General features: G+C 44.5%; 1 protein-coding gene across 4 annotated transcripts in view; it reads right to left on the bottom strand.

Moving 5' to 3' along the window:
• Nucleotides 1–864: 864 nt before the first annotated feature.
• Nucleotides 865–16,260, bottom strand: part of SHLD1 (shieldin complex subunit 1) — a 78,345-nt gene continuing 62,949 nt past the window's right edge. For all 4 annotated transcript variants that reach the window (XM_032419365.1, XM_032419364.1, XM_032419367.1 and 1 more), the window contains exon 3: nucleotides 865–3,562. In XM_032419365.1, the coding sequence (XP_032275256.1) occupies nucleotides 3,120–3,562 (443 nt within the window). In that variant the 3' untranslated portion in view covers nucleotides 865–3,119. The remainder of the gene's footprint in view (nucleotides 3,563–16,260) is intronic.

The raw sequence follows: 16,260 nt of genomic DNA, 5'->3' as shown, positions 1-16,260 counted from the left end.
TAGGGGAAGAGGGAGAGGGATAGAGAATCTCAAGCAGACTCTGCTGAACACAGAGCCCAACACAGGGCTCGATATTACCGCCCTGAGATCAAGACCTGAGCTGAAATCAGGAGTCAGACGCTTAACCGACTGAGACACCCAGACCCCCCTAATTCAGTTCACTTTTAAATTTTAAATATTTATATTAGGCTTATCCTCCATGCTATCTGTAAAAGCACAGATTAGATGCAGCAGTTATATATTTTTCTAGCATATTAAACCGAAGAGATAACAGTGAAAAGAAACATTGTTTTTCCATGTGGTGCCTACGGTATGGTGTCAGCAGTTTGAGAAACAAAGGGTCTGAGCAAACCATTCTCATCTGTTCTCCAGATGAAAGTCCTCACTCAGAAGGGAGCCGCCTGGGTTGGCTGGTGATCTCTGTCGCTTGAGCTGGATGCTGGGCGCACGGGTGGGTTCAGTTTGTGAAAATCATCAAGGGGTTCACTTAGAAATACTTTTCTGTGTGATAGGTGTGATTCAATGAAAAGTCTTAAAAGTATCTCCGTATTGTTTTGTGCTAATGACTGGTACTAAGATCTGTGGCATGTACTCACGCAGGTCATGCAAAGCAATGACTAATGGAGTGAGTAGCCGCCATACAAACTTAAAACACTGGTAACAATTTCTCTTCTTCAGAGTTCTGATGTTCCTGCAGGCAAATCCCCCTCATGGAGACTGCTGGAAAGGGCCGCAGAGGATATCACAGAACAGTCAGAATGCTCACGGGATGATAAGACGTTGGTGAAGTGATCTGCGGGGCAGAAACGGACGATAATGCCAAAAGCCAGGGCCTTAATATCCTTATCTCTTAGTTTTTATTAAAGGTAAACAGAGATAAATGGAAAATGCCATCCAAACCTCACGAAGATCAAATTAGAGAGCGAGATTGCAGGGAATCAAATTGTACTGACCTGTCACAAGCACTTACTCAGATGTAAGCAAACACACAGCACACTCTTTTCTTCTTCTTCTTCTTCTTCTTCTTCTTCTTCTTCTTTTTTTAACCCTAAGGTGATTCTGGCTTTTAGATTTCTAAATTCTTTGGTCTCAGAGTCTGCCTCCTGCTGAGCACCCTCAGCACCCAGAATAAAAAAGGTTACAAAATCACTGATAACTAAAATCTCTCTGCCAAACAGAAGTAGCTTCCATCTTCTGTTCTTTAAGAACAGTAGAAAATAATCCAGTCTCCTCCTGTTAGTGGCCATGGAAACTAATCTCCAATATTTCTTTCAGCGACTGAATAATACTAAAAACCACAGCAGTCTTCAGAGTCATCCATTAACTGGCTCCACACTAAAAAACAATAAAACTACCGGACCTTAAAATTCAACCTGCACATGTTCCATGATAAGTCCCCCCGGTTTCCCGATTATTTCAGGGCCAGTTGAATAGGAGAAGCCCCTGGGGAGAGAGTCACATGATTGCTTGTCAGAGAAAAACCTGGAGTCTTGTTTCCTCAAGTATCTCTGAAAGACCTACTCCTTTCCTATTTCCTACCATTTGGGTCTCCTTCCAGTGGTGTTTCTGCACTTCAGCGTGAAACACTGTTTCTTACCTCTGATCGTCTCAGAACTGGAAGCCTCAGTATGGAATTGCTGACCTTTAGAAGTCTCCTCTCCGCAGCCGAGCGTTCCCAAGAGACCTGCCTGAGAGGGCTCCCTCACTCTTCATGGACACTTGGAAGCCGATCTATTTGCAAAATCCGCTTTCTGGCAAGCTTCTGGAGTCTTAGGCCAACCAAATTTCACCTCCAGTTTCTCAAAATCTATCTGCACAGGGTTGCCAGCTTCTCGGTTTCCCCCGAAAGAAAGACGGACCTCCTTCCGTCAATGTCATGTATGGGAAGGGCTGTCAAGGCAGGGATCAGCAGGAGGCCTCCAATGACAGTTTCAGAGAGCTTGGTGCCGGGTGATGTCATTCGACCCCCTGAGTCTCGAATGGGGGTTCAGGACACGGCCGTGGAGTGGAGCACCTGCCGGCACGAGCCCGGGCCAGCTATTTAAAACCACGAAGCAAGGACAGGACAGGGGTGAGGGGCCAACTGTTCTGAGGGTGCCGAGGGTGCTGGTAGCAGGCAGGCAGAAGGCAACAATGCCGGGGAGGAATCCACCTGGGCAAAGGATGCCTTTTTCTCTTCCTCCACGGACGGCCAAGGCCGTACCTCGTCAGCCTGGCGTGGCCTGATGGAGCTTACACAGACTTCAGTAGGTGGCACACATTTGTTTTCTTCACACCTTTCACACTGGCAATCTGGTGGAGACAAAGAGCCTTTCTTTCTTTTTTTTTTTTTTTAATTTGCGAATCTTAGCTCTTATTTTAGAGGGTCCAAATGTTCCTTCCACGCCCTGTTAGTATTATAAAACAGGGAATTCTGGCTTTGGAGAGGCAAGGGTATGATTAATATGTGATGCATCTTAAACCATATTTAAATCTTAAATGTATTTTGGGAAATACATTCTCAACCACATGGTCTCAGTTTTACAACTTGGTAGGATTCTTATACTTGATTCGGCACAGAGCTTTAAATCCTTCAAAAGACGCATCTAATGAAAAAGTCTGTTCTCTTAGGTTGGGTTCTCCTAGAAGCAGACTTTGAGTCAAGGATTCAGGTACAAGAGCTTTATTAAGGAAAAGCTCCCAGGAGACACCAGTAGGTGAACGGGAGAAGGAGGACAGGGAGACAGAAGAAGCTGAGCAAGGTGTGATTTCGTGGGAAGGCCCAGTCTTGGCCTGATCCAGAGGGGAGTCCTGGAGAGTAAATTATGCCTCAGAACATGTCCTTCCTTCCTCGGGACAAGGAAGCTGTGCTTTTGGATCTCCCAACCAGTCAGTCGCTGGCCTTAAGTCAAAGGGAGTGGTAGGGTGGGGTGGGGTGGGAGGTAGCGTGGACACAGGGGCTCTCAGGCCCACAAACACTGCAGGCTCTCCATGTGGGCTGACCTGGCTCCGGTATCAGCTCACAGGGGGCTGCACCCACAGGGCTGGCCAGAGAGGCCTGAGGGGATGTGGGTGCGGCCCTGACAGCGTGGGCCACAGGGCCATCCTCCACACTGCCTGTTCTTACCACCGGGAGCTACTTAGAGATCTTTCATCACCTTCTGCTGCAAGAGGAAACGAATGATGTCTTTTGAAAGTCCCGGGGTGGGCTTTTCATCATCCAGAGACACACCTCCTTCTCCCCGTGGGTAGAAGTGGGTGTCCTTGGAATGCCTCCGTAAGACGGAGCAGCCGTCCCGGTTGAAGATGACCTGGGCCATCTGAAAACTGCGAAGGGCGTACTTTTGGTTCTCCTGGCCCTTCAGTTCGTTGATTTTCTGAGACAGGCACTGGCAGACCGATGCGGAGAGTGGATTTCTAGCGGCTGGCTGGGGATGGCCAAACATTTCATAGAATCGATCCAGGGATTTCCGAAGCCCATCATCCTCTGCCTTGGTCTCCGTCTGGCCCTTCACACCAGGGTCAAGCCAGAAGTTCTCAGAGGTCCAGGAATCATTTTGTTCACTATTTAGGTGACTGGTGTCTGCAAGAGAGAACACATTCCAATACTCGAACACATATTCAAAAAAGCCAAAAGCAGATAACGTCTCTTCAATTCACCACACCTACTGCTCTCGGGTGACTGATAATGGGCAGGATTAGCTGATTCCAGAATTGATTCCCACCATCCTGGGGTTATGCCCCTTGTTTGCTCAAAACAAGAACATCTTATTTGCATGTTTCAGGAGTTCTTCATCTATGGTCTTTGAATAGAGGTTCAGAGTAGCTGTGAATTTGGATGGGGAAAAAAATCATATCTTTATTTTCACTAACCTCTACCAGAAATTAAGCATTTCCTTCCATAATAAATGTAGGCAACAAACCTATTAGCAGCAGTACCTATGACTTTGTTACCAACAGCTCACAGCTATTTTCTCATCACATTATAGTTTCCAGAAGATGTTTTTAAATATCATTTATGCCTATCACTATGCTATGGACTGAGGTGTGGCCCTCCAAAATTCTTATGTTGAAGCCCTAACCCCTAATGTGACTGTATTTGGAGATGGGGCTTTTAGGAGGTTATTAGGGTTAAATGAAATTGTAAGGGTGGAAGCCAAATCTGATAGGAGCGGTGGCTTTATAAAAAGAGGAAGAGATCTCTCTTTTTTTCTGTCTCTCTCTCTCTGTCCACGTGCAGGAACTGAGGGAGGACCATGAGAGGACACAATGAGAAGGTGGCCTTCTCGAAGCCAGGAAGCCCTTCCCAGAACCCAGCCATACCGGCATTGTGATCTCAGACTTCCGGTCTCTAGAACTCTGAGAAAATAAATTTCTGTTGTTTAGGCCACCCAGTCTATGGTATTTTGTTATGGCGACCCAAGGAGACTAAATTACCACAGTTATTAGTCCTGATACTAGATCTTATTATTTAAGCATTAATTTACAAAGCATATATTGGAGACTCTTAACTATAGGGAACAAACTGAGGGTTGCTGGAGGGGAGGGGGGTGGGGAGATGGGGTAACTGGGTGATGGGCATTCAGGAGGGCACGTGATGTAAGGAGAGCACTGGGTATTAAATGCAAGTGATGAATCACTAGATTCTACCCCTGAAACTATTAATACAAATGCAGTAAAGACCCCTAATGTAGACAGTGCTGGGCATTTACACAGTTCAGACATTGTCTTTCTCTATTCCCTACACTAATCCTATAGACTCTTTGTCTCTCAATTAAAATCACCACCTTTGTGTTTTTTAAAAGAGTAACAAATAAACTAAGTGACTTAATAATAGACAATATGAAGCCAGAATTGGAGCCAAACCCTAGTCCCTGATCTCACTTTCTGTACCTCTCTGGGAACCCTAATTCTTAACATGGGAATCTCTCAGCTCTTCTGAAACAAAGGACTTTCCTCTCAACGTGTTCTAGGAAAGATCCCACACAAATAATTTGCAGAATTCCTTATGCACCAACCAGTTTTATTCTTTAAAACTTTATACTTTAAATCAAAATATTATATTTTCTTTTTCTGCTCTGATAGAAGCTTTACTAAATTACTAGCTTTAATTCCACACACACGCCCCTCACCCCCACTAACTCAATTAGTAGCTATCATAAAAATATTTGCACTTGCTAATGATGAAGAAAGTTGTGTGATACAGTGGGTGGTTTTAGAAAAGGAGAAGGGATTTGGGGATTTGCCTTTAGTCTTCCTACTAGCTAGACAGCATACTACCTTGCTGAGCTTTGGCTTTCTCATCTACAAGAGTTTCAGTAAATGGTCTCTCTTTGAGAACTTCTGCGGTAAGACAAGGAACAGAGAAGTAGATAAGCCAAAGCATCCAAGGATATGGACACATGTGGTATGAGACACACGTAGGCCCACACGTGGACAGACATTCACTGGCCCACCATATAAGGAGCCCAACAACAAACCACTTAGCCACCTTGAAGAATGGCTGATTCCAGGGTGGTTACAGGAAAGTACATGATGGGACTGGTATATTTTATTGTTCTAGAATGCTCAAATACTGATGGGGGCTTGTCAAGGGGGAGTAGAGGCCAGCTTGAAAGGGATCACCTGGCCACATCTGGAACAACTTGAGCATGAAAATAAAATGAGAGTAACAGATGACAGACCATTTATTAAAACAGAAAACCATGAATCCATAAAATAATTGAAAGTTTGTTGAGGAACAGGATAGTTGCAGTCTCAGAGTACTTCCCCCTAAAATACTTATTAGTCACAAATGGAAAAAGAATAACTTCATCGTGGAGAAACCTGGCACATATCACCTCAATCAAGTGACGTAAGTGAGGGGACCAATCGAAATCCTGTTGCCATGGGACCAGATGCAACAGGAAGACCCTGAGCCACTTTTCTGATAGTCCTGCCAAAGCTGCATCACCTGAACCCGATTATGAGGAAGTGGCAGACAAAGCCAAATTGAGGGACATTCTGCAAAAGGACTGGCCTATACTCTTCAGACGTGCCAAGGTCATGAGAACCCAGAGAAGAGTGAGCAAGGCTGTTCCACACTGAAGGGCACCAGAGAGACATGACAACTAAACACAGCACATGATTTTCACCTGGATCTTTTTGCTATAAAGAACGTTCCCGGGATCGCCTGAATGGGAGCTGAGGATTAGATGGTAATAATGTACCCCACTAAACTTCCTGATTTTGAGAGTTTCACTGGGTTATGGAAGAGGATGTCCTTGTTCATAGGAAAATCAGGGGTGGTGGGCATGAGGCTGGCAACTTACTCTCAAATAATTCGTGGGAAAAAAAAAGTTCTTTGTATTGTACTTGCAAGTTTTCTATGAGTTTGGGATTCTCTCAAGAAAAATAATGAAAACAAACCTCTGGAGGAATAATCGTTAAAACTTCCTTTGGTGGCCTACTTTAATATTAACACAAAAAAAGCCTTAGCCCAGGGCTTGGCAAACAGTCCTTATCTAATAAATGGTAGTGGCTATTACAGAGCCAAGGGGAGAGGGGGGCGGGCAAGGGATCCCACGATGGCAGGATGAGCTGTCCCTTCCCACCTTCTCCCCCAAAGATGATCTGGTCCCGGGGACGTAAGGCAGGAAGACAGGGGCTGAGAAGGGTCAATGGGGAGAGTGGAAGAGAGAAGGAAGATCCTCAGCAGTGACACTGAGAAAGCTGGGGAGTTCCTCAAACTGCCACCCGAGGCAGCCATTGACCCAGAACCCTCCCAGTAGCACAGCATGTACTTGTTAAGGAACTGGTCAATAACTGATTTGAACCCAATGAGCCTAAAAACTGGGCTTGTCTCCTCCGTTTTTCATGTAAATATCAAGCAGATTGCAACTCATTTTCAAAGAAACCCTCCTTCCCCTTTCCAGAAGAGCAATGACAACATGGGTTGAGTTATTTACTACAGCAGTTCTTTTGAACACCGTCCACAGCTCATTTCAGTCGTTGACTTCCTTTGAAAACTTGCTTTACTACCAACAACAAAGCTATCTCTCTAATAATGTGGCTGTTGGCAGCCTTTCGGATATCTGGGATTTCTTTGCCAGCAAATAGAGTTAATTGCTTTTCTTTTCCTGATGCGCCTACATACGGACAGCATGGCGATCTTTGATAACTCAGTCAGTTCCTGCACCCTCACAAGCTAAGTTCAAACCGCACCTTATTCTTATATTAACATAGCCCAGATTTGTAGGGCTCTCAACTTGGGACAGTAATGTCTACTCTAGGGAGAGTCTGGGGATGTTTGTGTGTCAGTGATTGGAAAATGCTACTTGTATTTAGTGAGTAGGGTCAAGGATGTAAATATCCTATAAGGCACAGATCAATCCCATACAACAAAGAATCATCCTCCCCCAAATGCCAATAATGCCTCTTACCCCTTGAGAGGAACAGTGGCTCAAAGGATGGATTCTGGAAAGAGTAGGAAGTGAATGCTTCATCCCACTGCATTGTAATATATTGCTTTGCCTTGCCCCCAGGCACCTTTGCTGTTGATCCCTGCACAGTGCCTGTCTTGCTGGTACCCATTTGTACCATGCATTCCTCCCTTCTCAGACCTTGAGACCATTTTATTTTTCTCAGCAAGGGCCCCAGTCCCCAGTGATTTTGGCATTATCTAAATTGAGTGGAATTTCCTTTTTTTTTTTTTTAAGATTTTATTTATTTATTTGACAGAGAGAGACACAGCGAGAGAGGGAACACAAGCAGAGGGAGTGGAAGAGGGAGAAGCAGGCTTCCCGCAGAGCAGGGAGCCCGATGCGGGGCTCGATCCCAGGACCCCGGGATCATGACCTGAGCCGAAGGCAGACGCTTAACGACTGAGCCACCCAGGCACCCCTGGAATTTCCCTTTTTATCGCAATTTGCTTCCATCACGAATAGAATTTCTTTAGGAATTGACAAGAAGGGAGGAGGATGGCGCTGGGTATGGCCAGGCTTTTGCATGCATTGTTTCAAGGTCACCTATCTACCAGAGCATCCGTTTGTTAAATTTTCTTTCAACTGGAGAGAAAACAGCTAACATACAGATGTTTGGGACTCTTACAAACCTAAAAGTATTTTTATATCTTTAGGAGTTATAGATGATAGTTTGTTCAGTAATGCCAGGCAATCAATTAGCATGGAGGATTTGAGATTAATGGTTGCATTCTGTGAGGCGCCATTAGCCTTTAGAAACCCAGATGTTTAATGGGGGTTTCTTCTAGAGAATCTTCCACGGCTACGTCTGTGGTTGATAAATACGCAGCAGGATTTTATCTCTGTGAAACATTTTAGCTTTCAACTTTAACACGTTTTTCCTAAATGGATTTGATATTTAGAATTCTGTCTCCCTCATGCACCAGCCTCAATAGCCGCCCACTCCACCTTATTTGTTCAGACTTTCTTTTACTCGCAACTGCTAACTAGGAGGATCTGTGGTTTCAAGGCTGCACAGAGCCAAAAGAAATCAAAGACTTAATAAAAGAAGAGAATTATCAGGATTTAAGGAAGTGTGGCTCATACAGTCTCCTTTTATGTTGCTCAAAGGGAACAGCTGCCCCCTTTCTCAGCGGGGTGCGCGGCACACTCCTACGTGTGGCCCCACTGCTTTGGTTCATCTGTTGGAGGCTCCTTGGGTTCTGTGTGGCTCTAAGTCGTGGGTGTAAGAAGAACAAGGTGAGTGGGGAGGGGGCATGTCTTGGTCATCAGTGGTCACGGATTAACACAATTTGGATGCACTGACGCCTCTCCTTTATGAGAACAGTCAGACTTCCGAGGCCCCACAGGCTCTCTACATGGGTGACACTACCGTTTTTAATATATTAATATATATTGCCCAAGGATCTGGAGCCCCGCTCTGTAGGCTGCATCTCCCTGCCCAGATCTTTTGTTCCTTCCTACCCTCTTCTGTTCCTCTCACCCCTGCCACTCCACTCCATACCCTGCAGAGGAAAAGAGGAGTGAACAGCATCACTGGGTGAGCAAGATTAAGTCCTATACCTCCAGCCCCACAGGCTGCGTGGAAGTCTGAGTGGAGCAACACCTCTGCATCATTGCCTTGAGAAATCTGGCTCCCTCTTCAGAACCTCTGCAGCTGCTGTTCCTCTGTGTGGAACACGCTTTCTCCACATTTCTGCATGGTTGGTTCTCTCATGTCCTCAGGTCTCGGTTCAGATGTCATCTTCTCAGTGAGGGCTCCTGTATCAGTCAGGATGGGCTGGGTTATGCTATGTAACAAGCAAGTGCCAAATCTCAGGGGCTTAAACAACAAAGGATCATTTCTCACTACTTACAGCTCTGTGTCATACCGGTAGATCTATGTCATGCTTGCCCTTTACCCTGGAACCCAGGCCAACGGGGCAGCCACCACCTCAACATTGCTTAGTGACTGTGACAGCAGAGGGAAAAGAGCCCGGGGGAGCAGGCAGTGACTGGGAAAGGCCTGTCACGTCTGTTCACAAATCACTGGCCAATGTCAATTCATATGGCCAAGCCTGATTTTAAGAGGATGAGGGTGAAAAATTCTTCTGTAGGGGGAGGCAGAGAGTATTGGTGACCGATCTTCTGTATGAGCCACAATTCCTTCTTTCCTTAAATCCTGATAATTCTCTTCTTTTATTAAGTCTTTGATTTCTTTCGGCTCTGGGCAGCCTTGAAACCACAGATCCTCCCAATGTGTACCTTCCCTGAGCACACTATTTAAAATGACCTTTCCCTCACTCCTCTAGGCCCTGACTGTCCCTCTATCCCTTCTCTGCCTTGTATTTCTATATAAACCTAGTAGCGTCTAATAATGTATGATTTGATTATTGTCTGTCTTCTCCGGCTTATGGCATTTGTCTCCCTGGATACCTGCTGTACCCCCCAGGGCCTAAAGCAGTGCTAGCACAAGATAGATAAATTGGAAACTTTTTGATGGTCTGTTTTACTTGATGAATTTCATTTTCAAATAAAGATGTAAAGGTGCATGATTACTAAGGTGAACAGTCAGGCGACTGGGAGGTTTGCTCAGGACAACCCCCGTTGATGCCTGTTGTCTCAATTAATTATTAATAGCACCCTCGTTCCCTCTCAAAAGGGCCCTGGGGCACACGAGTCATTACATGTATACACGTATCAGGATACAGCCATGACATATATGTTCCTGCCATACATCCTGTGTCCCGGGGGGCTGAGTTTTGATGCCAGAGATCATCCCAGTCTGTGGGTTAAATAATAAGGTGTCTACACACTTTTTTCCCTAAACTTTCTATTCTACTGTCCTCCAAGACAATCTTCCTTTCCTTCCCCTTTGTTTTCACAGCAGTCTTTTCTCCTACCCCTTGGCTGTCCAAGAACTGTTTGGTTTCCGCCCTGCAAGTAAAGGGCCTCAATTCGTTATACCCCATCGGTAACTCACTCTGATTCCGCTTTCTGGTCTCATGTGACTTTCCACCTCTGTACAATAACACCGGCATTGGAGTTCTAAGGTACCTTATTTTCTGTCTCTTTAATAACATAAAATTAATGACCAAAAAAATTACAGGCTTATGCCTCCTTTTGCCTGATAGCAAGCCTGCCATCTGCAGCTTGAACATTTTAGAATTTGCAACTGTTCCTTTAAAGGACAAAACCCGCAGACTCACAAAGGGGCGGGGGCAGGGTGTGGATCTCAAGATATTTAATCCAAATTAACACTTCAAAGGATGGGTGGTCTGGTCAGGTGCTTTTGAAACCGCAGTCTGAGTCTGTACTTGTTTACATCTGAGAGCTAATCCTGATGAATCACCCAGAGGGGAGGTGGCATATGCTGTCACCCTTCCTCCTAATGGTGAACAGATGCAACGGGCAGAAGCTAGGGTCCTCTAAAAGGCAACTGCTGAGAACAGAAGTGAATGCTGGAAAAAGCGAAAAATATATGTGATCGGTGAAGAGCCCTAAAATTAAGTGCCCAGGGCAGTTAATAAGGCTCATCTCTGCCGTCTGATTGGTAAGCTATTTTACCTGTACCTTGGCATTTTATATTTTCTTAAGAAACTAAAATGTTCTGAAAATTACAAAGAACTAGGATATCCAAGTTCACACCACTTCAAATTGACAACTACCATATTGTCATATTTGCTTCAAGTCTTTTTTCTTAGTAAAGAAGGCAGCACTGGGAAGCCTGGGTGGCTCAGTCGGTTAAGCATCTGCCTTCGGCTCAGGTCATGATCCTGTGGTCCTGGGATCGAGTCCCGCATCGGGCTCCCTGCTCAGCGGGGAGTCTGCTTCTCCCTCTGCCACTCCCCCTGCTCGTGCTCTCTCTCTGACGAATAAATGAATAAATCTAAAAAAAAAAGAAATCTTAAAAAAGTGAAACAGGTGATGGGGATTAAGCAGTGCCCTTGTGATGAGCACCGGGTGTTTTAAGTGCTGAATCACTCTATTCTACACCCGAAACTAATACAACACTGTATGTTCACTACACTGGCATTAAAATCAAAACAACAAAAAAAAGTAAATATTTTAATTAAAGTTGACCACTTCCACACAGAGATTCATTCCTTCTAGGCCATTTTTATTTAGGTCTTATTTTTTTATTATTTGTTTTTAAATATTTTTTTTTAAGTAATCTCTACACGCAACGTGGGGCTCGAAGTCACAACCCCGAGAACAAGAGTCACGTGCTCTATCTACGGAGCCAGCCCGCGCCCTTTCCAGCCCGTTTTTATACCTTACATATATTATGTATCCCTAAGCAATACCGTGTTGCTTTGTGTGATGGTCATTTTAATTTTATTTTCCATATACGAAGTTTAGCTTTTTTTCACTCCACTTTATGATTTTTTTCCTTCCCGCCGTTGTCGATATTATATATGAATCTGCTTGAGAGTATTCTAAGAACATCCTGCATTATTTTTCATCCATTTCATCCTCTTGTGATGGCCATGTGGGTTGTGTCTAATTTTTCCCTGGCACAGTGAGCCCCCGGTACCTGCTTCCTGTGTATTTGCTCTACATCCAACCGTAGAACTGCCGAGTTGAATGGAACATGCGTTTTCAATTTCACCAGAACAGGCCAAATCACTCTCCAGAGTAGCTGCGGCACTCCCACCACCAGGATCTGGGTTTCCCTGTTTCTCCACAGCTTTGCCAAACTCGGCTACTGTCGGGCGGGCGTATCCAATCCTGGCTCCTCATGTGGGGTCACATTTCCCTCCTCACTCAAAGTGGCCGAGCTGCTCTCCAGACGCTTAGCGGCCACTTGGGTTTCCTATACTGTGAAAAATTCACCTTCTTTACCCTTTTTCTACTGGGCTTTGTCTCTTTTCTATCTTCTTTTTAATGGCATACAAAATAAATTACAGAGAAAACAGTGTATTTGACTTTTCTCCGCTTGATCTCATGACTTGATTATCCCAGTCTGAGGCTGGACAAAAGACCTCGAGGTTTGTTTTTGTTTTCATGGCAAAGCTTCTCAAGTACGACAACCTTCACGGTGTCAGTTTATCACTTCCAAAAAGTGATACTGTGTCTCTACTCCATTTAGTAAAAAAGTCACGCACCAAGCCGGATCCAGGGGCAGGGCCAACAGCCGGCTCACCGGGTCTCTTTTTCCAGACAAGAAAATTGAGACAAAGACCAAGTCTCCAGAATCACGGCATGAGGGGGTTGGTGACTAGACCACGGACAAGGCTAATCTGCTTATTAATTTTCTTCATTAAAATGATCTTCATGTGGCTAACATTTGCCATAATTAGGACCACGTTGGCCGTGATGAGCCAGGCAGAGGCGTTCTCCCTCGATGATTCAGGTAATACAAGTTTAGGAATCACAGGCCCGGATCCTAAAAATGCTTAACAATCCTCATCTTTAGTAGGAGATTAAGGTTTAGCCTGAGGCTTGATTTAAAACAGATTCGTTTTGCATGTTGTTAAGTAATAACCAAATTAAAGGATCAGAACCTGACCCCTTTGCAGCTAGAAAAGCCATGGCGGATTATCTGGTTCAGCTCTCACACTTTCAGGACCAGAATCTGGGAGCTGAAACAAGAACTTGGATCCCCTGACCCGGTCCAGGTTCTGGCGCATGGCTCTTGGGCACTTCTGCACCTGGAGCCCCAACAGGGGACAAGAGCGAAGGCTGTCAGACCAGGGAACCTGAGACAGAATCCCCTTCAGGAGCCATTGGGAATTAGGAGCTTCCCTGCAACACTTAAAGCAATCATTTAAAAATGATTGCTCCCCTCCCCCCCCCCCGCCCCGCTAAATGCTTTTTTTTAAATCTCATTTTACATGGGATGTTTCAGCAGATTTGTTTCATATCATGGCCTAGATAGTAAGGCACAATCAGGGGCAGAAAAGAAAATCAAATGATTCTGATCTAGGTTGCTATGGCAACGTTGCTATTTTTGAATACGATTGTTTACTTCAGCAGAATTAAGTTCAGTGCAAGCAGCTAATTAAGATGAGGCTTGAAACTTTAACCTTAACCTTCACTGTAAGAAAAAAAAAATAAGCACTTTAAAAATGATGCTTGAAGTGTTGCTGGAGACAGATTTAGCAGAGGGCTCATCTCCCTTTGCTGGGGAAGCAGAAAACGGATTTTTTTCTTGAAGAGGAACGGGGACCTACTCACCATCTGTCCAAATCCACAAGTCAATATTTCCTAATTTTCAGAGATAAAGAGGAACAGAACAGAACTCTTATCAAAACAGAGCCAGTTCCAGTGTTGACATCAGCAGACTTGCTGAGACTGACAGACAAGGGAAGTTCGATGCTTTCCTATACACAGTAGTAGTTTTGTTAGATGCGTATTTGTGTAAACAGACTTCACTCCACATCAGATCAACATTAGGTATATCTGTGAAGTAACAGGTTGAATGTAAACAAACACACCGGAAAGCAAAGGTATAGCTGAGCACTGCCCCTTCAAAGTAATCACCCTGCGAGGCCAAGCTCTTATTTTCAAAACGCTGACATCACTGAGAACATGCTGGAGCCTCTCAGGAAGGGTCTCCACTCCCGCTGGAAACCTCTTCTGGATGTCCTCATTGGTGGCAAATCTCCATCCTCGGAGGACAGAATTATCTTTTTGGAAACTGTCAAAAGGCATTAGGAGTAAAAGCTGATAAATAATGTAGGTGATCAAGCAGGGTAACATGGAATGAGGTAAAAAGCAAGGTTTATCTCCAAAAAGAAATTGCTTTTCTTACGTTTCACACACTAGTTCTTACAAAGGAATTCCAAAACCAGTTCTGCGCGTGGCAGGCAGCATGGTATTACGTACTTTCAGATTTGTTACTTTAAAGGGCAGAACGAACGTGAATTTAAGTTCTAGCTTCTGTAAAACAGCTCATAGTCACAGATCAGAAATCTGAATTTCTGTCCTGATAGATGAGATGCTTTCGAGCATGGACTGGGTTTAGAAGGCTTGAGTTTGAGCGCCAACGTGTCCACTTCCTGGCTGTGTGACCTTGGGCAAGTTACTTGACATCTCTGAATCTTCATGTCCTCCTCCGTAAAATGAGAATGATAATATTAATGATCCATACCTCCTAGGACAATTGTAAGAATTAAATGCTTCATTAGCATTGAGCCTAGCACACAGTTCACAGTAAGTAAAAGCTACTCTGTCATTATTATTATAGTGACAAGAACAGCCCCAGCAGCAGTGATGTTACATATAAATATTAAGGCATTTGTCATTTAACACCCGACATTTTTAAGAGTGAAGTGCAAATGCTCTTGGGTAACTACCTGCCGCGATAGACACATATCACAGGGAAAATCCAGATGAACAAAGTGTTCATTCCTGACTGGAAGAAACATCACCTTTACCAAGAGCTGGTGCCCCATCCTGGCATCAGAGTAAACATCACCCATCTCGCGGTTAGGACTGACTCCGGAGAGGTCCCAAGTGCATGCTCTGCAAAGCACACAGGATCCCACTGTGGGTGGGAACAGCAGCTTCCTCAGTGTGTGGGAGTGTCAAACACAGAAGCCCAGGCTGGTGGGGCCCTCCAGCTGTCCCCTGACACATCGCCCCAAGGAGGGGACCAGCACCAGAGAGCGCGGGTGGGATTGAAATGACTCGACCTGCAGTGGTTTTGTGGTTGATGGAAATTACGAATCAAGTGCAGAGCTTCAGGGAAAAGCTGAGGTTAGTAAATACACTGAAGAAGGAGAAACACTGCATCAAACAAACAAAAATCTCTTTTGTTAAGAGATCGGGAAATCAGGCAGAAGAGATCTATGTTCACAGACTGACTGCTGGTGGAGTCAGAACTGCAGTGCTGAGTTAGATTTGAAAAGGCAAGATAAGACTGAGAAATACACTGCGAAGAGTCCTAGGAGTGAATCCTTCACTCTCCCCCTGCCCTCCCCCCATTCACAGTTGAATCTGAAGAAGGGCAAAGCTATGAGCCTTCTTTTCTGGAGCAAATAACATCAGAAAATACAGAGAGCTCAGAAACTGGGGGAAAGTCATAAATATTCAAAAACAGTGTAACATCATAAAACCAATGCAGAAAAGACCTTAGAGACAGCAGAGAAATAAAAGCTGGGGTTGACTGAGTGGCAGAAAATATGAGACATGAGGGGTTTAGGATGTATTTGTGTTGAAAATGTTTCCAGCATTAATTACTAAGGGCTAGTAGTGGGGGCAAATATGGAATTGAATTTCCCGCTTTACAAGGACACCTCTAGTAGGATGGCAGAGATAGTTATATATTTTTGACAAAAAAAAAAAAAATGTAATGGGCAAGATATTATGAAAATCCTTCTTGTTACCAAATATCTAAAAATTCCAGGTAAATTTTTTTTTTCAATCTTTTAAAATGCATGACTGAGCAGGAGTAAAGGAAGGGGAATCCTCAGAGACCAAAAGCAAAATCACAGTGGGCATTCCAAGAGATAAATGAACCCTGAGCTGGTGTCTTGATCTGGCAAATCAACTTTAATGGCACTCAGGTTTCAGCACACACAGTCTAGCGTCGAGGCAAGATGGGGGCTTGAAAGGAGGTCACTGCGTGAAGCTGAGAGCCCTGAAGTTACACCCTGAAGATGAACTAGGGAAAAAAAAATGCCTTGCAAAGGGTCCCAGTAAGAAAACTTGTTTGTCTTGGCTTTGGCCCTGGGTAGAGAGAAGAAAAAAGAAACATCCCTCTGGAGCTTTAACTATGAGCCTGACCTCATCTGTGTTTGTGGCCTGAACTGAGTGAGACTATTTTTGTGGTCTGAAAACCCCCAGCCAGGAATTTATTTCAGTATGGTTCCAAAATAATGTGCCCTTATTTGTT

This window comes from Phoca vitulina, unplaced genomic scaffold (assembly GCF_004348235.1).
Source record: "Phoca vitulina isolate PV1807 unplaced genomic scaffold, GSC_HSeal_1.0 scaffold22, whole genome shotgun sequence".
NCBI classification, from domain to species: domain Eukaryota; kingdom Metazoa; phylum Chordata; class Mammalia; order Carnivora; family Phocidae; genus Phoca; species Phoca vitulina.
Note: the sequence above shows the minus strand (reverse complement) of the source record. Positions and strands in the feature narration are given on the sequence as shown.